Raw genomic sequence first — 20,756 nt, 5'->3', positions numbered from 1 at the left:
ATGGTATGGCTTGGGTATCTATTCAAAGGTAAGGAATCTTCAACTAGAAGGCTCTATCAGATGAACAAGTGACTTACCTTACCTTAGCTGCAGATTCCTTACAGACCAACCCATGCCTCCCCGCTCAACAGACACAGTTTTAGAGCTAGGGTTGATCCCCTTTTCAGGGCCCTAGTTTGGAAACGCACTGGTCAGTCTAATTCATGGCTCTGTGCTCCTGGTGTGGAAAGTCGTGAAAAGAAACTGACGTCCGCACACCTGGGTGGCATCTATATATGTGACTACGGTGTCATATCCGTGGCCAGCTACGCCATGCGGAGCCGAACGGAGCCACCCGACAGCACGCAGGGGTACTGCTCATACTAAAGTTTTCAGATCCAGTTTGATGCCTGGGAAATTCAAAGGTAAGGAATCTACAGTTAGATATTGTCTCTACCAGATATTGCATTACTGAAGTGTCATGTGCCCGAGTTAGGCCCGGTAGAAATTAGTGCTGTTCCTACATGTACATGATATCGCATCTCTTTGCCACATCGACGTTTGACACAAATTTGAATTCTTGACCCTTGGTCTATTTTCATAGAAACACCAACCTTGCTGACACGAAACACTTTGTGAGAATACTATCACACTATCTTGGCCTTAGGTGCAAGTCCTCCCTTGTGCATAATACTAATGTGTTTATTATTTCATCCATATGGTGACACAGCTTTCTGTAGAACACAAACAATGGTTGCCTGATCACAATCTTGGCCTGAGGCAAGGAAGCCATTTTCTATATATAGCCTTTTGTTCCCCAGCATAATCAGTGGAGATGCTTCTTCAGATCTCGAGGGGACCCTGCATGCTGAAGCTTTCGCCTAGCAACTGACTAATATCTCTGTGAGGGGTGTCCTGTTTTTGACCAAGATGGGGTCATACACTCTTGCCCACTAGGCAAAGGGGTTAGATCATGCAGATGGGAGGTTTCTTGCTAGATCATACATTCACATTCTAGACAGGTAGGTTATGGTTAGCATCGTAGGGATACTCTCTATTGTTACAATCTTTTATATGTATGCATTCATAACCTGTCTCAACAAGATGGTGGACCTCTTTGTTTTATTCATTGTGTTGACACTCATACCTTTTATCTGCTTCTGTCTATTAATCATCGCAGCCCATATTTTCTATACAAGAATCACTACGGCGCAATAAATATTGAAAACGCCCCTTTTTGTATTCTTTGTATATTTCTGTGAGCAAAAGAAAGCACGAGTGATTGAGAGAAAGTTTGAAGTTTGTTACCACGGTTCCTGAGGGAACAGAGTTGTCATGTTCAGTGGGTTCAGAATTGTTCACTCCCTGTTCAGGTATAGGGGGGGCTAAGAGTGGCACAGCGAGCTAGCTGGTCCAAGGAACAACATATCCTAAGGGGGCATGGAATCAGTCTGGCACCATCCTAAGTTTATGTTGTCCACAAACTCACAGTTCCTACTGATTAGTGGTAAGTACACGACAGAAGGTAAGTAATTTGTTCAACATGCTAATTCGCAGTATGTGTGGGTGTATGTGGTATTGTATAGCATGAACATAGCCAAAAGGCAGTGATGTACTGTGCCTGGCCAAAAGCAAGTATACAGTCAGTGAGTGATAGGAGAGGCAGCTGGGTTCTGGGAGCAGAAGTGTATGTTTTACTGCATTGTAATATAGTTTTCTTTGAAATGATGTGTTTTCAACTTTTGATAAATTGAAGCAGCCTTGGGGCCGTCCTGATGGATACGGGGATATTGTTCCAGATCCTGGGAGTATACATGGAAAAGGCCTGCTGCCTTGTTTTATTTTAATTTTTTACACTTCTTAGACTCCTGTCTGAGGAGGTCCAAGCTGTGGCCCTGCAGAGAGCCACCAGAGATGGTGATCTTGTCTGCAAGATATGCGGTTGTGCTGGTTATAATGGCTGTGTAAATGAGTCAGCTGATTTTAAAGATGATGCAAATCAGTAAGGGCAGCCAGTAGAGTTCCATCAGGATCGGAGGTGATGACATCTTCTTTCTTCAGGTTCTGGATGAAACATGCTGCAGTGTATAGGATGCAATTAGTGCCTGGAAGTAGCGCTCTACTGAAGGATTGATTGGTTGATTTATTAAGGGGTGGGCAATGCTGGGTCTGGGAGGCCATGTAGCAGGTTGTTCCGCCATCCAGATATGATAGGTTGAGGGCTTGAGCTACAGTTCTGAAGTCGTTTTCTTGAAGAAACAGTTTCACTTTGTTTATAAAAGAGTGTCAATATTAATTTATCTTTGTTGTTTTTTATCAATGTGTTTCTTGAGTATGCGGTCGCATTCAGGGTGAATCCAAATGACTTAGTATTTGGGAAAAGTTGGGGTTTAAACTTGTCAAAGTTCCTATCATTGAGTAATTTTGTACTATTTCATGCTTATTGTTCTTTGCAAATAATAGGAATTCTCTCTTGGTGTGGCTAAACTTCAGCTAGTCTGTGAACATCCGGGCTGAATAAGGTGCATGCAATAAATGTATGGCCTCAAGGACTTTGGTATTAGCAATGAGGGTCTCTACGTAAGTTACCCATGTTGACTGCAATTCGGAGATGACAACTTATCTGGAGCACGGAAGTTGTTAAACCTGCCATGTAAACAACTATCAGAATCTCACCCACTAACACAAGTTCATCAGCATGTGCTCACAGACCCCTATGTAACTCTGCATCTCATATTTTTTTCAGGCATGTAGGAAAATTTCAAAAGTAATAATTTTTATGGATCGTAATGATACATCTCTCACTGTCTTTTATTTTTTAGTTGAGTTCAGAAGCTTATGGTGAATTGATCCAGTCATCTCCAGACTCTGGCGAAGTTCAAGCTCACTACTCACTTTGTCAATCAACACCAGATCAAGTAGAATTGTTGGACATAAATCCTCGGAGCAAAAAGAAGAAAGGGTTGTTCTTTAAAGGCAGACATTTTTTCAAGAAACTGGGATCTAGTAAAAAAGACTGACACAGCTGTACCGGACAGTGTCCTGCAATATCTGATCTTCACGTCTAACATTGCTTTCTTCGCACTGGGGGAGAGAGGTTGTAAATGTTACGAGTTTTAAGATATTTCTTTGTTGTAGAGTTATTGTTGATTGCCTACTAGGTGGGTGGTCTGACTATGAACCGCCTCTTTATATGGAGGCGATACGTTATAGAACCCACATCAATGAATTGATCGCCTGGTCGCCATTTTCAGTCACCAGTTAGATGGTTAAACACAGATGATTCTCAGATGTAAGGAAAGCTATGGACCACATCCCCATGCGTGCATTAGTTCCTGCTTTCCTGCTCATCTCTGGTTCAAAGACATGGGCTGCTTCTGTTGTAATACTGTGAGCTCCCAAGCATATAATTTGCACTGGAAATTCCTTCTCTTCCATTAGGATGAGGTCGCCTTGGCACATAGCAAATAATATTTGCACTGGCTTATCCACCTGGGATCTCCTTCAGACTGCCTGAATTTCTATAGATTGTGTGTGTGGAAATCTGCAACTGTGCCTGAGGCATCGCACTCTCTTAACTGTGCCCCTTCTGACGGGGGCCAAATAGCATTCTTTTTTTGGATCTTCTGCCCTTTAGGGCTTTTCCACTATCAGTGTTGGTAGCATATGTTTTTTAAGTTATTGAGTAAAAGGCCATGTGTGAAGTGGATGCATGTTGAAAAATGTATACATTCTGCCTTATTTTATCTATTTACAAGTTTTACCGGTTTACATAGAATTGACTGTTATTGGATATGATCCTTGAGCACCCTTGGGAATCTAATGACCTTAAAATCCAGTAGGAATACAAGTTTTGAAACATTTCGGTTATTTTCTTTTTTAAGCATGAGCTGGTGTTTAGAATACCCCTTTTGAGGGGATTTAAAATATTTTCTGTGAGCATATAACAATACTACCCTTATTAAACGTAGGGAATTGGTTTCCCATTGGAAGCCCCACGTTTTAAATGTATCACTTTTTTTTTTTTTAAGTAAGGTGTTTTTTATCACAAGGTTTCTACATCAGTATTTCAAATATTTATTGGTTAATTAATTTTATGTCTCATGAAGGTATTAAGGTGGACCGGAGTTTGGTTTCGAGACACTACGAGTGGGCGATGCAATATGTTTTGAGTAAAAACACAGATACATTTTATTCTAATAAAGTATATTTTCACAGAAGCAAGTTGAATTCGCGTGTTTTTTTTCAAATAATATTTTATCAGAAAGTGGGGTGTGCGCAAGTTTCGTTGGACTCTGGGTAAACGACCCAGATCTCAGCTTTACCAGAATTGATAAAGATGGGCCTGGCTGGTATTATTATAAATCAGCCCATACAGCCTTCAAAATGTTGCTCACAAGTGTCTCCTTGGTTCAACCTCACTCCTGGCATATTTCCAGAAGTCAATCCTGCCCGGCAGGTTGTCTTTATGAAGGAGAGTTCATCATTTTCAGATACATTCTGTGTAGTGTATTACATTTTAGAGCATACACTGCCAATATTGTATTAGCCTACCTAGTGTGTAATTAATGGTTATTTTCGACATGTTTGTAGTTATGTTATGTTATGTTATTTTCATTTATACAGCGCACAGATACTCGGAAGTGTCCCGGCGCTATAGACCGCTGGGGAACCCGTCCTGGCTATCCCTGTGAGATGGTCCCTTTCTGGGTATCTCCAAGGTGAAACCAGGCATCCCCTGCGTCTGTGGGGGGCCGTTGTAGAGATGAGGCAAGCTTAATGCCCAGAGTTGCCGAGTGTGTTCCTGGTTAGAGTAGGTACCGAGGCGAGAATTATCGAGTCCGTTTTGACCCTGGTCCACGACCCTGCCGCGTCGGGAATTGAACCCTGGTCCCTGGCCGATTCTCTGCTTACGGATCTGCCACCACTAACCCGTGTGCCACACCTCTCCACCAAGGTAGTGTAGTGGCGCTATAAGCTGTGGAGCAAGTGTGCTAAATAATACCCACAGACACATGTGTGCTGCTCTTCTTGAACAGGCACGCGTCCACACAACGTACTTGTCTTCTCTCCTTTATTAGGTTGAACCTATACAGCGCTTGCGCTGTAGGCGATCTGTTATCTCTACTTTGTGGAGTCTAATTCCTCCCACGGTTAGGATTGGCTTCTTTATGTGTCCTTTAAAAATCGCAGCCTGCAATTGGGTACTGGTGGGTGCATGTCCCACCATTTCTCACATGTTCACTCCCATGGAGTATTACCTCAGGAGCGAGCAGGGGCGCGCATGCTGCTTGCGTGCGTTTGTTTTCTTTAACCCGCAGCAATTATTTAATTGCCTTCTGTCAGTATGCATTTGAAGCAGGAGTAATAGTTGTATGTTTTCCAATGCATTTCACAGCCTTTACAGCATCTATCTCGTTTTTTCGTTGCTGCAAATATTGACTCACAGCAATGTGAGTTTACCTTAACTGTTCGGGGTTTCTATCTTAACTCCTAAAATATCCTTTTCAGTAACCAGAGCTCCAACAGGCTGAGTTAATCGATGAGCGATTGAGTCAATCTGAAAGAAACACGTTAGTTAGATTTCTCACCTTAGAATATCCCCAGGTGTCAGGCTGGATCCGGGAAGATTTTTGTAGCAATACCCCTTGCGCGTCGCTAGGCGTCGTCTGCGGCTCCGCGTCCGTCGTCGGCGTCGTGCGCCAGAATGACGTTGTCGGAGTACTTAGACGCCGCCCTCGCGCGCTGACGTCAGTTCTTCTTTTTTCCGCGCCGATCCGGGAAGAGCTTACCCCTAGTCATTTTTTGACTAACTTTTTTGACTCTTTTTGGTCTATCGACTCGACTCTGGTGCCGGTAGGATGCTTGGTTTCAAAGCCTGTGACGCCGGTCATCGCCTGATGTCGGTGACGGATCACCATCGCCGGTGCCTTTATTGCCTGGGGGCCGACCATGACGCGGAGTCGTGCCTCGATTGCCAGGCCTTGACATCGAAAGCTAGGCGGGAGCGGTCCCGTAAGCTTCTCGAGCTTCGGGACTCGGCTCCGCGCCGCTCTCGGTCCCAGTCCAGGAGGAGGTCCAAGGACCGATCGCGGAGCCGCAGCCATCGTCATCGCTCGTCAGGGTCTTCGGGTAAGTCGAAGCACTCCAAGAAGTCCAAGAGACGACATCGCTCTTCGGACTCCCCTCGCCGGTTGCGCGACTCGGCAGAGGGTCAGGGTGGTCCCACCTCCGCGGCTCCGTCGGAGCCGCAGGAGCCGCGTCCGTCCCCATACCCGCCGGTCCCTGGGACTGACGCAACTCCGGCGGAAGTCAGTGCCTTCCTCTCGGCCATGAGGGGCCTGGCTCCGCCGTCGACGCCTGTAGGCACGCCTTCGGGCCCCGCAGGTTCGACTGGGTGACCTCGCGTGCCGGCGGCCCCGGCGCCGTCGAGGGCTCCGGCCCTGACGCCGCAGGTGCCCGAGGGATCCAGGCCTGGATCTCGGTCGGCGCCGGTCGACCTCACGACGCCTCCTCCGCCGGCGCCGACACCGGTTCCACCTCCGACGCCGTCCCCGGACGACGTCGGTCACAAGTTTAGCCCCAGTCCGGGCCCGACGCCGGCGCCGATTGGTGAACGCTTCATCTACTGCCCGGCTCCGATCGTTCCTCCTGTTTATCGGGAATCGGATGACGAGGGCGACTGGAAGGGGTCTGATGACCCTATGGCCGCTCAGGCCCAACTTTCTCAGGACTGGGCAGAGGAATTGGGGGATGCCAGCAGTCTGGATACCTCCCCGGACGCTGGTTTCATCTCTCCTCCGACTGTGGCCTCGGAGGAGGGTGCAGCCTTCTCAGTGGTGCTGCGCAAGGCGGCCGAAGCCCTAGGGCTCGAGTTGCCTGCTGTGGCCGTGAGGACTAACGTCCTCACAGAGGTCCTTCAACTGACAGCAAGCTCCACTGAGCCTCTGCTTCAGTTTAATGAGGCCCTCATTGACGTTCTGCAGGGCACTTGGTCCAAGCCCTCCACAGTCCCTCCTGTGGACCGGAACGTTGCCCGGCGCCACCACCCTGCTCCGGGCGACCCCAGTTTCCTCTCCCAACACCCCACCGCCGAGAGTCTGGTTATCCAGGCCTCAACCTCCCAATCCTCCTTCCCGTCCGCTCCTCCGGATCGGGAATCCAAGAGGTTGGAACAGTTTGGCAAGAAACTGTTCTCGTCCCTGAGTTTGGGACTGCGGTCTTTAAATATCGCTTGCCTTTTGGACCATTATTCCCACTCTCTCTGGGATACGGTGGAGGACGTGCTGCCCTTGTGCCCGGTGGAGGCCCGGACACGACTCACTCAAGCACTTGCTGACGGTAGAGATGCAGCACGGCATGCCATACGGTGTGGACTTGACACCACGGACTCGCTGGGTCGGGCGATTTCCACCACGGTGGCGCTTCGGCGTCACGCCTGGCTGAGGTCCACGTCATTTTTGGGGGATGTCCCGAGTGCCCTCATGGACATGCCCTTTGATGGCACTCGCCTTTTTGGTGAGAAGGCGGACAGTGCGCTGGCTCGGTTCAAGGACTCCCAGGCCACGGCCAAGTCCTTGGGTCTTTCGGCCCCGCGGCCGCAAACTTCCGCCTTTCGTCCCTTTCGTGGCCAAGGAAGGGGCGCCTCCTCACGTCCGCCCAGCCACCGGCCGCAGAACCAACCTGCACGCGGACGTGGATTCCGCCGAGGCGGTACTGGAGGTCAACGTGCGGTCAGTCCACATCCACCCCGGCAGCATCCGCCTCAAAGCCCTCCTAGTCTGAGCTTTCAGGCCCATTTAACGCCAGTGGGCGGCAGAGTTCGCCATCACCTGCTCCACTGGCGCTCCATCACGTTGGACAGGTGGGTGCTGCAAATCGTCCGAAGGGGCTACTCCCTCCCCTTCGAGACGACCCCTCCAGCCATGCCACCGCTGAACCACCGTATGTCGGGGGATCATTTGCATCTTCTACGAGAGAAAGTTTCGGCCCTCTTGGCCAAAGAGGCCGTCGAGCTCGTTCCTGGTCCAGAAGTAGGTCGTGGTTGTTATTCCCACTGTGAGAAGTTGGCCTGATATATGATGTCACTAGTTCTAGTGTACACCTTGTATCAGTACAAACAACCCTTATGGTGATTGGTTGTAAAGTCAACCTTATAGACCAGCTATCCTAGTGGTAGCATGGACAAGAGCAGTCTTAGGCTAAACTCTGTATGGCATGTGAAGCCAGCTGTTATACCATTTGCAATCCCTTGAATACCAAATGAAAGGACACCACAACAGATATATTATTAAAAATAGAATGTCTTTATTCTAGTCAAAATACCCTCAGCACTCTTTATGAGATTCGAGGTAAGTACAACACAGTCTTATTTAAGCATACATAAGTCACACAGGTAAGTAATACAGTTAGGCCCTAGGGGCCACGCAAACCATATACTAAGTAAGTGGTATAAGAACCACTGTCACGAACACAGGTTAGGCCTAGGCCTAGGGAATCGCTGGGGCTACACTATCCTACCAGTTGCTAGGCAGTGGGAGGCCCACGGGATTCAGGTGCAGAGTGGAAACACTCACGCGTAATGCGTTAAAGTCGATAGAAATAGTAATGTTTAGAAATTAAGAGTTTTAGGACACTTCGGAAGGAACTAGGAGTTAGAGACTTGGAAACTAGACACTAGGATAGTCAATACCCTTGTGAGCACCGGAGTACTCAAGTTACCTTGCCCACGGGCTGCGGGTGCATAGGTGTGAACTTGCGTCGGGTTTCGACGTCGACTCCTATGGATGCCTGAAGGAAAGATGCTGACAGGCAGTCAGTGAAGAGTGTCCGGTGGATTCCAAGGATGGAATCAAGAAGGAGGATACCTGCAAGCAGAGGGGACAGAGTCTAGGTCACCAGCCAGGAGCCGGGGAGGAACCAGGAAGGAACCAGGCGATGTCGTGAAGATGCAGGTGAAGAGGTGAAGCTTGTCGCAGCAGCCACGGGTACCAGGAGGCGTCAAGGACGACCAGAACCAGGAAGCGAACTGTCCCACGAGGGCTCTTGCTGTCGGCGGCGTCGATGTCTAGTTTGGACACAACAAGCCTTGGCAAGCGCAACCCACGCAGAATGAAGGATTCGCTTCTGTTGCAGACCAGGAACGCCTGAGGTGCTTCTCTTTCACATGGGAAGCAAGGGCCAGTCTGGAGGAGCCAAACCAGCAGTGAAAAGTCAAGGGTTCGTCGTCGCAGAGGTTACTAGCCAACGGGCAAGCAACCGGACAGACGCGTCGAGCAGGAAAATGCAGAAGGGCCCCACGCCGAACTTGTGGTGTGTGGAGGGCTGATCTTCGGTGCAGATGGTGCTCGGGGTTGGGGCTTCTCAATCCCCAGAGCACAACTTCGAGGCTGCCTCAGAAGCTGTGCTGGAAGCTAGTAGCCAATTTTCCCAGGTAGCCGGTCCCACGTCTCTCGTCGCCTCCACGGATCTCAGCTTTGCTGTGGATGTGGATCAGGGTTGGAGAAGTCTGGAAGTCAAGGCGCTGGTCGGGCTCTGTAGTCGGTTCTCGTAGAACTTCGGGCAAAGCAAACGGCAGGTTGCTTGATGGTGCCTGTTTGCACAGGGTGGCCACTCCTTGGCCACAAGGGAGATTCTTCAGTCTTCTTCCGTAGTCGAATGTCGAAGGTCCAGAGTTTCTGTTCAAGTTTCAGTTGTCAGGATAATCCAAAGTCCTAGGGACTCAGCTCCCACTCTTATACTAATCTGGGGGGCTGGGTTACCTTCTAGGTCCCTCCTGTGGGTGAGACCAGGGAGGGGGATGGTTACACCCCCTTCCCTTTGTCCAGTTTCGCGCCAGGACTGGGGCTGGAGTGCCCCAGCACCGGTTTGAACCGGACTATGCATGGGACACCTTGTGTGCCCCAGGCAGTGTCTCGTTTCATTCATTCCTCCCTGCCCCAATACACTAAGTCCTGTCTAGGGTGGTGCTAGCACCTCCCAAGGCAGGAAACCTATTGTCCAAGCCTCCCTCGCTGAAAGGACTCCCAGCAGCAGGAGGTCAGACTTGTGTCTGTGGCAGCAGCATCCATTTTGTGATGCTGGGGCTCTGGTTAACTTTAACCGGGTAGTAGGTCCTCAACATGTCTTCGCCCTCTAGAAGGGAGGAATACTATCCTCATCGCCAGAAATGGTGTGGGGGTGGTATTCCAAAGTGTTAGACACCTTACACGACATGTTTTGATAAAGCCAAACCATAGTTACCATAACCGCGAGGATTATAAGGCACTTTAAGAGTATATGGTAGGCGATATCATAGAACAGCTATAAGGACATGGTTCCGAAAGCTGCAGACAGGCTCAGCTCATGCTAGAGCACCATCTCACATGTTACCAAGCACTCTGCCTTCAGGATTGTTAAGGCCTGCCATATGAGTGACTGATAGGTTACCCATGTGTCTATATATGAGGTAGGTATAGGAATACTACACCTAAGCAAGGGGTGATTACACGACCTTGCCCCAGCTGAGTGATCAGCCAGTTGTGTCATAATGGAAGGCCAGCCAGGGGGGGGGATAATACATGCTGCAGCCCCTGGTAGGCCTAGGGTACACCTATGCCCTGGGTACCTAAGGTACACTGTACAGGGCCCTAGAAGGTGATCCTTACCAATTGGGTTATGTACCTAAAGTACATAGTATGAATTTAGAGAGAGAACAGCTGGGCTGTGGGTCTGATTAGCAGGCCCACAGCCACATCTAAGTCGAAAACCAGTGAAGCAAAAGCAAAAAGTGGGGGTGAACATAGAAAGCAGACCCTACTCTCCTACACCCACTACTTTCTGGTTCCCAAGAAGGGCAAAGGGGGCCTACGCCCGATCTTGGACCTCAGGAGCGTCAACGCCTTCCTCCGGAAGGACCGGTTCAAGATGCTCACTTTAGCTCAGGTTCTGGCTGCCCTAGACCCTGGAGACTGGATGGTAGCGTTGGACTTGCAGGACGTTTATTTCCACATCCCCGTCCTGTCGGCCCACTGGCGTTACCTGCGGTTCACGGTGGGTCAGGAGCACTTTCAGTTCACTGTGCTCCCCTTCGGCCTCACCAGTGCCCCTCGGGTGTTCACGAAAGTGATGGCGGTGGTCGCAGCTCATCTGCGCTGAACAGGGGTTCCAGTCTTCCCCTATCTCGACGACTGGCTGTTGAAGGCGGGCTCGCCCCAGCAAGTCGTCTCCCACCTCCAGACTACGGCCGACCTCCTGCACTCGCTGGGGTTCTGTCGTACTTTAATATTCGGGACCGCGTAGGGGACAGGGCCCTACCCCTGTCTATCTTGGTATTAGCAAACCGCAAATGGTTAATGCGGTATGTACGAGTGCTTTATATATCGTTCTAGCTATGAATGCACTGTGTACACGCTATTCTGCTTCACTACGCGGGTTCCATTTTGGAAGCAGTGGCCATCTTGTCATTGCCCTCACATAGGCTATAATGGAGTAAATACGGGCCTCACAGTACATGGGCTTCTCCTCTGACTTCTCTGTGACCTGGGCAGCTGGCTCTGCTGCCCCGGGTCAAACTGGTCTCACGAGCTCCCCTTCCTCCGTCCACCTGTGATTAGCATCAGGGCTTGACCCGTCATAAAACCCTTTCATTCTACACAATCCTCCGGCTAATCTCTTTCACACCTGCTTGTTCCTGCTTTATGACTTGTTTCCCAAAACAGGAGATGCTCATGTTTATTGGGGGGCCTATTGATATCAAATGTGGGATCTGAACCTTACTGTGTAAATCATTGTGGGCTGGCCGAACTGGAATGTGGGATGGTCATCATGACTCTGCCTTTTCTTTGTAATGTACACTTGTAATGGCCGTATCATAAAACCTAGGAATGTATGCTTGAGGCAAGAAAAAGGGTATTTAAGATGAAGTCCGTTCCTATGATTTTCAGCAGTCTCCTGAGAACATACACGCTGTTGTACTTCTAGGATACCTGTAATTGGTCTGCAGCCAATAAACGAATCTTTGATTTCACCCAGAAGACTCTGTGTTTCTGTAGGTCTGGAACAGGGTGAACCCAGAAGTCATAGGGTGTGTGCCCCTGCACCGCTGGGACTAAAATACCCAGTACTTCAGTTTGGCGCCCAACTCGGGACGATTTCAGCGGTACCAGTCCAAGCCAGAGGTTCGTGAGGAGCTTCGTGTGGAAATTCCGGAGGAAGGCCGCCACTTCATCGACCCCTGCATGTCAACGTGGTCCGAAAGTCTTTCCTGCGAGGTTCTCCGCGTCCCGACGGCTACGAAGGACTGCTGCCCTGATTAATCGACCTGTTTTGGACCCTTGACGAGTTTAAGAGAGCGAAACAATCGAGAGAGTCTTCTGGTGACGTCATCGATCGGCAATATTCAGTTAAGTATAAGTGGAGCGTCTCCCATTTGTTTTTGGTATCCTTCGGGATCGTTTGATTTGGTAATTTGGTAATTTGGAGTTTGCAAACGCCAAAGCCAGAGGACTCGTGTATTCACGAGACTATCGTAATCGATAATCCTTTGACGTTTGGATCTAGACTAGTGAGCGAAGATGCCTGGTTCTGGAATATTTGGTAGATTATTCTGTTTGGGTTGTGGAAAAGATTTCCAGCTAGAGGAATCATGTCCGGTTCCTCCGGTTGGAACTCCAACTTATGAGCTCTATGTAAAACATGGTGTAGGTCCCATTGCATATAACGAAGTGTGGATCCACTACACCAGGAAAGACGGTGTTTTAAAATGGCCCCAAAATGGTAGTTTCGATACCGATATTTTAGATAATTTGGAAATTAAATTGTTTAAGAAGAAAGCCCGGCCGGCGATGTTTGACTCTTTCCGCTTATGGCGAAAGGAAGCCAAACAAAAGGAAATTAAGTTAGCGAAAAAGAATAAAAGAGAGAGAGGTATGACAGTAATGCAAGCAGCTGTACAATTTAAAGACAATGAGGAGGAACAGATGAATGAGCAATTGCACAGACAGCGTAAGTTAGGGATTGACAAATGTTACCCAGCTTTACCACATTCTAAGCAGAATGAGTTAGAAGAAAAGGAGAAAGATCCCCTGATGTCGCATTTGTTGAGTTCGCCACCCCCGTATGCTCAAAATGCCATGGCACCTCCCCAGCTTGTGAATATGCCACCTCCAGTCAATATACTGGAAGCCTTGCCGCTACCGCCAGTTGCTTTGCAGCCGGCTCCTATCCATATAGCGCAGCCCTCTCAAGGGCTGCCAGCTGTGTTCCCGACTGCCCCCGCGCTTCCTGTGACTTTGCCTAATTCGGCAGCTGCCTCCCCTGACATTCTTCCTTGCACCACTCCAGTACCTGTTTCTACATCCTCTTTTCTTCCCTCTGTTTTTCCCCCTGTTTCCGCCTCAACTTCTCCTTCAGCGCGACAGCGCTTAGCTAATGTGGTTACTACATTAATGTCGCCTCTCTTTGAGTCATCTGGTGCGACTCCTGGTTTACAGCGTAAGCAATTGCGTAGCCAATTGCCTAACCCTGATGAGAAAAAGGTAATAGACAGCATGGCGCGTAGATGGATTGTTTTCCCTTCATTGTATGATGTGGAATCAGTTGTCAACGTTTTCCATCAGTGGGATGCCCCAAAACAGAGATATGTGTTCGAGAAAATGTGCGAAATTCTCTGTGAAGAATTGGAAGATAGTGGTAAAAATCCGAGCCCGCAGGAATTGTGTAGAGTGAGGTTTAATTTTGGAACTGGTATAATTGTGTACCGCGAAGTAGATAAAGCCGTTGCGGTTGTATTGTCCTTCAGGAATGATGATTGTCAACAGTCATTGTTTGAACAAGATGTCCTTGTGGGGAAACAGGTAAAAGCGCGACAATACCCCATGAGAGAAGTTCCCCCGGTATGGAAGGAAGCAGTTGCAGCTGGTGCCGGTATCGCCGCTGTGCCAGCGCATTTCCAGCGTGTTTGGGTGCATGTTCCATGGAAGCGCTCTGAGGTGTTAGCACTTAAGCAGTCCTTACCTGATCCCCGTAAAAACCCAGCAGGTTATTATAAAGAGTTGTCACAGACGGCAGGGTCATGCGTTATGAATCTGGCCGACATAGACATGTTATTTGGTAATGTTGTTCCACAGCCTCTATGGGGATCAATTCGTAATGCAGATCACGATGCAGAACTAGGGGATACATGGGCTAACATCGTTGCTGCTGATGCTAGACAAACTGGTGGCGCGAAACCAGAACCTTTAGTAGCTGAACTGCCTGGTAGAATCATCACGTATATGAAGACAATAATGCCCGCTGTTAGAGTCGGGGATCTCTGGTTGGCGCAAGGTTGCCCTTGTGTCAAGCAGGAACCCTCTCCTCCACGTCAGGGCGCAGGATAACCCCTCGCGAATGACCCTTGCTCACCCTCTAGGTGCGTGGCGTGAGCAGCCAAGGCGATTCCTCAGGCGTTGTTGGTTAAGCACTTACAAGCATACACACAGTAAATACATCAATCCCCCCAGAAACGGACACCAGACTTGGATATATATAAAAATACGCTTCTTTATGTAAAAATAGGTATATATATCTCAGCAGACTTATCACAAGACTAATAACGTTTTCGCTATGCCACCAGGTTGTAAAGCGGGCAAATGTTCGTTGTTCGTAGCTTCAAATGGATACTTTGTATTCTCTTGCAAATGTTACTTGTGGTTCCAGTACTCACAGAGATCGACTCGGGGAAATAAGGCGTTGCGGGCCCCGAGCCCGATGCTGGAGCTTCCTTAGTGATGTGGAGAGTCGGCACAGGTCGGTGCGACTCTCAGCTTAAGAAGTGTTCTTGGGTCCTCAATCAGCAGGTGTGGGCAAGTAGGCAGGCGCAGCCAGCGACCCTTTTGCACGGCGGTGCAGGAGGGTCTCCACAGCGGGGGCGGCGCGGCCTGAGATGTCCGGGGATAGCGAAGCGGGGTCGCAGGGCACGGTCAGTGCAGCTGGATGACCCGGCGTAGATCACAGTCGTCGGACGGCTTCCGGCGGGAGGGGTGATAGCGCGGTCAGCGCGCTCCAGTAGCAGGCGGTGACAGGGATGCAGGCGGCCTGGCCCGGGGACAGAGAGCGGCTCGGGACGGAGCGGGGCTCTCACGGGTTTGAGGCAGGCGAGCTTCTGAGTGTCACGGCCCTAGGAGGGGCGATGAGGGGCGCAGTCTCTTTTCCAGCGGGATGCACACACGGCTCGAATTGGAGGATGAGCAAGAAGCACAGAGAACCCACTGGTCCTGGGGTTCAGTTCAGGGGGCAAGCTCAGATCAAGCCCTTGGAGAATGTTCAAGCACAAAGTAGCAAAGTCTTTTCAGTAAGTCTCTTCCTCTCCTTTCTCAGCAAGGCAAGCAGCAGGCCAGCTCCTCCGGCGTCTTCTTCTCCTTCTAGTCGGGCAGAGGTTCTTTGTGGTAAACAGGATTCTGATTTCTTAGGAGCCAGGCTCCTACTTTTATACCATGATTCTTTTGTTCTTTAGCGCCAGGGGGCCTAGGCCTGGCTCAGTCCAGTTCTGGAGCACTTTGTTATGGTGACTCTGCTCTTTCCTTTCAGCAGCAGGGCAGAGACATCAGCCGCCCCACAGGGGGCGGCGCCGGCTTTGTGGTGGCAGAGCACAGGGCTATTCAAGAGTCAAGGTGTACTCCTCCCACCCATCCAGGTGTCACCTCTCTACCCACCACCTGGCAGCCAACCTGTCTCTGGGGGATCCCCCCACCCTGCTCCTTACTGTTGCCAGGCAGAACACACACACACAGCAGAGGCGGACTGAGATGGTCAGGTCAGTAAATACTAACTTTCTAAAAGTAGCATTTACAAACCCAGGATATTAAAATAAACTTGACTACAAGAAGTATTTTATTATTCTGAGTTCAGGCATACTAAACTTGACACTTCTACCATGCTCTCTGAGTCCACTGGGGTCACAGCGTTGGCGTGATCCCGGCAGCCCAGTCTGGCCTATGGAGAGCAGGTAGCCTTCAATAGTGAAGAACGAAAATGGCTGTAATTCACTACTAAGACATGCCACACACATCAGGGCATGTCCTACCTTATGCCTACAATGCACCCTGCCCGTGGGCCTACCAGAGGGGTGGCTAATATGTAGGTAAGGGAAGGTTCAGGGACTGGCAAGTGGGGGCACTTGCGCAGTCAGCGCGACGGTCCCGGACCGCGCACAGGGTCTGCGGTGGCAGACCCTAGACACACTTTACAAGGCCGCTTCCGTGGGTGGCGCAACCAGCGCTGCAAGCCCACCAGCAGCATTGGCATCCACAAGCCCTGGCACCCCATGTGCACTTTACTGGGGACTGACAGTGAATCCAATAAACCAATCATGGACATCAATTACAGGTACACTTTACCTCGGGAGCACTTGCACTGCGGCACGGATTAGCCGTGGCGCAGTGCCCTGAGCGGACAACACCAGCAAAACAATCGAGGCACACCATCAAAAAGTGGAAGGGAAACTCACGCCAAGGTGCCAGGTCTAACACGTGTCCCCTCCAGCTGAAATGTGGGGAGAACTACCCTTGCCCAGGGGGTTCCTCGTCACTAAGGCGGAAATACCTGGACAGACCGTCAGCGTTGGCGTGATCTGTACCAGGACGGTGTTCCACCGTAAAGTCCATACCCTGTAGGGAGATGGACCACCTCAACAGCTTCGGGTTTTCACCCCTCATTTGCATCAACCATCTGAGGGGCCTGTGGTCCGTCTGAACCCGGAAGTGAGACCCAAACAAGTAGGGTCTTAGCTTCTTCAGCGCCCAGACCACAGCAAATGCTTCTCGCTCAATTGCACTCCACCTACTTTCCCGTGGAATTAACCTCCTACTGATGAAGGCTACGGGTTGGTCCCAGCCCTCCTCAGTCATCTGTGAGAGAACAGCCCCTACACCATGCTCTGAAGCGTCTGTCTGTACTAGGAATTCCTTGGAGAAGTCAGGGGCCAAGAGCACGGGCGCCGTGCACATGGCAGTCTTCAGGGTGTCGAAAGCCTTCTGACAGGTGTCAGTCCAAATCACGTTCCTGGGCTGCTTCTTGGAAGTCAGCTCTGTCAAGGGGGCAACGATCGTTCCATAGCCCTTGACAAACCTCCTGTAGTACCCAGTGAGCCCCAGGAAGGCCCTCACTGCGGTCTGCGTCTTGGGGGGTTCCCAAGCCAGGATGGTCTCGATTTTGGGTTGCAAGGGTGCCACCTTGCCACTCCCCACTTGGTGTCCCAAGTACACCACGGAACCCTGCCCAATCTGGCACTTGCTTGCCTTGATCGTGAGGCCTGCTCGGCGCAGAGCCGTCAACACTTCCCAGAGGTGGCGCAGGTGTTCGGGCCAGGTGGCACTGAACACTGCGATGTCATCCAGGTAGGCGGCACTGAACGCATCCAGCCCAACCAGTACCTGGTTGACCAACCTCTGAAAGGTGGCAGGGGCATTCTTCATCCCAAATGGCATGACTCGGAACTGGAAGTGCCCATCTGGTGTAGAGAATGCGGACCTCTCTTTGGCCCCATCGGTCAAGGCGATCTGCCAGTACCCAGACGTTAAATCAAACGTGCTGAGGAACCGGGCAGCCCCCAGCCGATCAATGAGCTCGTCAGCTCTGGGGATGGGGTGCGCGTCAGTCTTCGTTACTGAATTGAGTCCTCTGTAGTCCACACAGAACCGGAGTTCAGGTGTGGCTCCCGGCGCAGCAGCTTTGGGGACCAAGACCACGGGGCTGGACCAAGGACTGCTGGAGGACTCAACCACCCCTAGCGCAAGCACTTTGGAGACCTCCTCCTTAATGCAAGCTCTGACCCTGTCAGTTACCCTGTAAGCCTTGTGCTTTACAGGTAAGCTGTCTCCTGTGTCCACATCATGGACGCACCAATCTGTGACACCAGGAACGAGGGAGAATCGGTCGGAAAACTGTCCCAGCAAGTGGCGGCAATCTTCCTGTTGTTCGGGCGTCAGGGTGGGTGAGAGGTTAACTCCATCCACTGACCCATCTTTCTCAGAGGCCACTAAGAGGTCAGGAAGAGGCTCGGTCTCCTCTTCCATTCCATCATCAGTGGCCAGCAGCATGCCCACTTCGGTCCTCTCTAAGTGGGGCTTAAGGCGGTTAACATGTAGGACCCTCAAAGGGTTCCTGGGAGTCTGCATGTCCACCAAGTAGGTGATAGGACTTTTGCGCTCCACAACCTCAAATGGACCTGTCCACTTATCCTGAAGTGCACAAGGCTCCACTGGGGCCAAGACCCACACCTTTTGTCCAGGTTGAAGCTCTACCAGAGTGGCATTCCGGTCGTACCACCGCTTCATCTCCTCCTGGCTGGCTTCCAGATTTGCCTCAGCAAGTTGCCTGAAACGCCGAGTCTGGTTTCGGAAGGCCAGCATGTAACTATATACATTCTGGGGAGGTTTCCTGGGAGATTGCTCCCAGCCTTCCTTTACCAAACTCAGAGGTCCTCTTACCGGGTGACCATACAGAAGCTCAAAGGGGCTGAACCCTAGAGACTTCTGCGGCACCTCTCGGTAAGCGAAGAGCAGGCATGGCAAGAGGACGTCCCACTTACGCCTCATTGGACCGTCCAGGCCCATGATCATGCCTTTGAGGGTTCGGTTGAATCTCTCAACCAACCCATTTCCTTGGGGGTGGTAAGGAGTGGTGAACTTGTAAGTTACCCCACACTCCTTCCACAGGGATTTCATATATGTGGATATGAAATTGGTCCCCCTGTCGCTCACCACCTCTAGAGGGAATCCCACTCGGGAGAAAATTCCCATCAGTGCCCGTCCCACCACGGGGGCCGTCACTGTCCTCAGAGGGATGGCTTCAGGGTAACGGGTGGCATGGTCCACCAAGACCAGGATGAACCTGTTGCCCAGGGCTGTCTTGGGGTCCAGAGGCCCCACAATATCAATACCCACTCGTTGGAATGGCGTACCGACCACAGGGAAAGGTTGCAGAGGAGCCTTGTGCTTCCCTCCGCTCTTACCACTTGCCTGGCAAGTCTGACAGGTTCTGCAGTAGGAATCTGAATTCTTATGCATTTGGGGCCAGTAAAAGTGGGTGACAAGCCTGTCATAGGTCTTGTCCATCCCCAAATGTCCTGCTAAAGGCACATCGTGAGCCAGCCCCAGTAGGAAGGTTCTGAACTTCTGGGGTACCACCAGCACACGGGCTGACCCAGGTTCAGCAGCCTTAGGCTCGGAATACAGGAGGTCACTCTCCCAGTACACGTAGTGTGTTTTGGCCTGAACACCGTTGGCCTGGTCTGCAGCCTGCTGCCGCATACCTACGAGAGAAGGGCATTCTTTCTGCTCCCTGCAGAATTCCTCCCTGGAGGGACCTCCTTCTTGCTGCCAATGGGTCAGCTCAGGCAGATCTCCCAGTTCGGCAATCTGTTCCCCGGTAGGCTCCAGAGCATCCCCCTCAGGGTCTACTTCCTCCTGGGCCGTGGGAACTTCGGGGGCCGGTTTCCCGCGCCTCCTGCGCCTTCTCCCTAAGGCCGGTTCCCGGACCTCTCCCTCAGGCTCCAGGACCCTCTCAACACCCCTACTGGCTGCCATGGACCGGGTGGTCACGCACGCCCAGTCGGGTAGACCCACCATCCTCAGATGCGTGGTCTTCTCCACCTTTTCCCAAGGGGAACTCTCCAGGTCGTTCCCTAGCAGACAGTCTACAGGCATGTCAGTTCTCACAGCGACTTGTAGAGTACCAGAGACCTCCCCCCACTCAAAGGGAACTTGAGCCATTGGACAACGACTCTCTACGTTGTCAGCATTGACAACCCTACAGTAGGCATTGGGTACAATTTGCTCTTGAGACACCAGGTGTTGCCTCACCGAGGTCACGCTGGCTCCTGTATCTCTAAGAGCCTCAACCTTCTTTCAATTGATGGTCACCACTTGCCCATATTTCTTAGTGTTAGAGGGCAGGTAGGTTACAGGGACCATCTCACTGTCTCCTAGCGAGACTAGGGTCATCTGCCCGGGACCCCCACCCTCCTGGACTGCTACCTCCTCCCCAAAGTTAACACTAGCTACTTGCCGGGGTGGAGCACCAGTGGGTGCGGTCTTACCAAACAGGCGACACTTAGGATCAGAGGCAATGTGACCCGGGTCACCACACCTATAACAATTGAAGGGCCCCTTTGGAACAGGTCTACCTGTCGGGGCCCCGTTCTGCTGCGGGGGTGGGGGAGGCTGAGAACCCTTCTGCTGGTTCCCTTGGGAATTACTTTGGGGGCCTTTTTGGAACCCCTTCTGTTTACCCTTGTCCCCCCCACTCTTCTGCTGGGGACCCTGCCCACCTTTGGCGGAGTCTCCCACTTGACCCTTGTGGACCCTGGTGCTGAGCCAGCGGTCCGCCTCCTCAGCAAGCCTCCTCGGGTTGGACAGCTTGCTATCTATCAGGTGCTGGCGTAGCTCAGGAAAACATTGACTGGACAAGTGCTCCCATGCAATTAAATCAAGCAGCCCTTGATAATCATTCACTTTGCTACCCTTCACCCAACCATCCAGCGCTCTGCAGAAAAAGGTCACATACTCCACATACGTACTCTCAGGGATCTTCTTGGTCTCCCTGAACCTCTGTCTATATAGCTCAGGAGTTAACCCATACCTGGTCATTAAAGCTTCCTTCATATGGGGGTATGAGGTCTGGACTTCTAAGGGCAAATCTAACAGTGTGTCCCGCCCTTCCGCAAGGAACCTTCCCCACAACCCCGCTCCCCAGTCTTTCTCAGGGACCCGGTGTGAGGACATGGCCACCTCGTAGGCTCTAAACCACTGCCCTAT

The 20,756-nt window shown here is 51.1% G+C and overlaps 1 protein-coding gene across 4 annotated transcripts in view; it reads left to right on the top strand.

Annotated features, from left to right (window-relative positions):
• The window catches only part of TSPOAP1 (TSPO associated protein 1), a 3,327,443-nt gene extending 3,323,285 nt beyond the window's left edge, over nucleotides 1-4,158 (top strand). For all 4 annotated transcript variants that reach the window (XM_085649739.1, XM_085649737.1, XM_085649736.1 and 1 more), the window contains one exon: nucleotides 2,802-4,158. In XM_085649739.1, coding sequence (XP_085505865.1) covers nucleotides 2,802-2,999 — 198 coding nt within the window. In that variant the 3' untranslated portion in view covers nucleotides 3,000-4,158. The remainder of the gene's footprint in view (nucleotides 1-2,801) is intronic.
• Nucleotides 4,159-20,756: the final 16,598 nt, after the last annotated feature.

This window comes from Triturus cristatus, chromosome 3_2 (assembly GCF_964204655.1).
Source record: "Triturus cristatus chromosome 3_2, aTriCri1.1, whole genome shotgun sequence".
Taxonomy (NCBI): Eukaryota; Metazoa; Chordata; class Amphibia; order Caudata; family Salamandridae; genus Triturus; species Triturus cristatus.
Note: the sequence above shows the minus strand (reverse complement) of the source record. Positions and strands in the feature narration are given on the sequence as shown.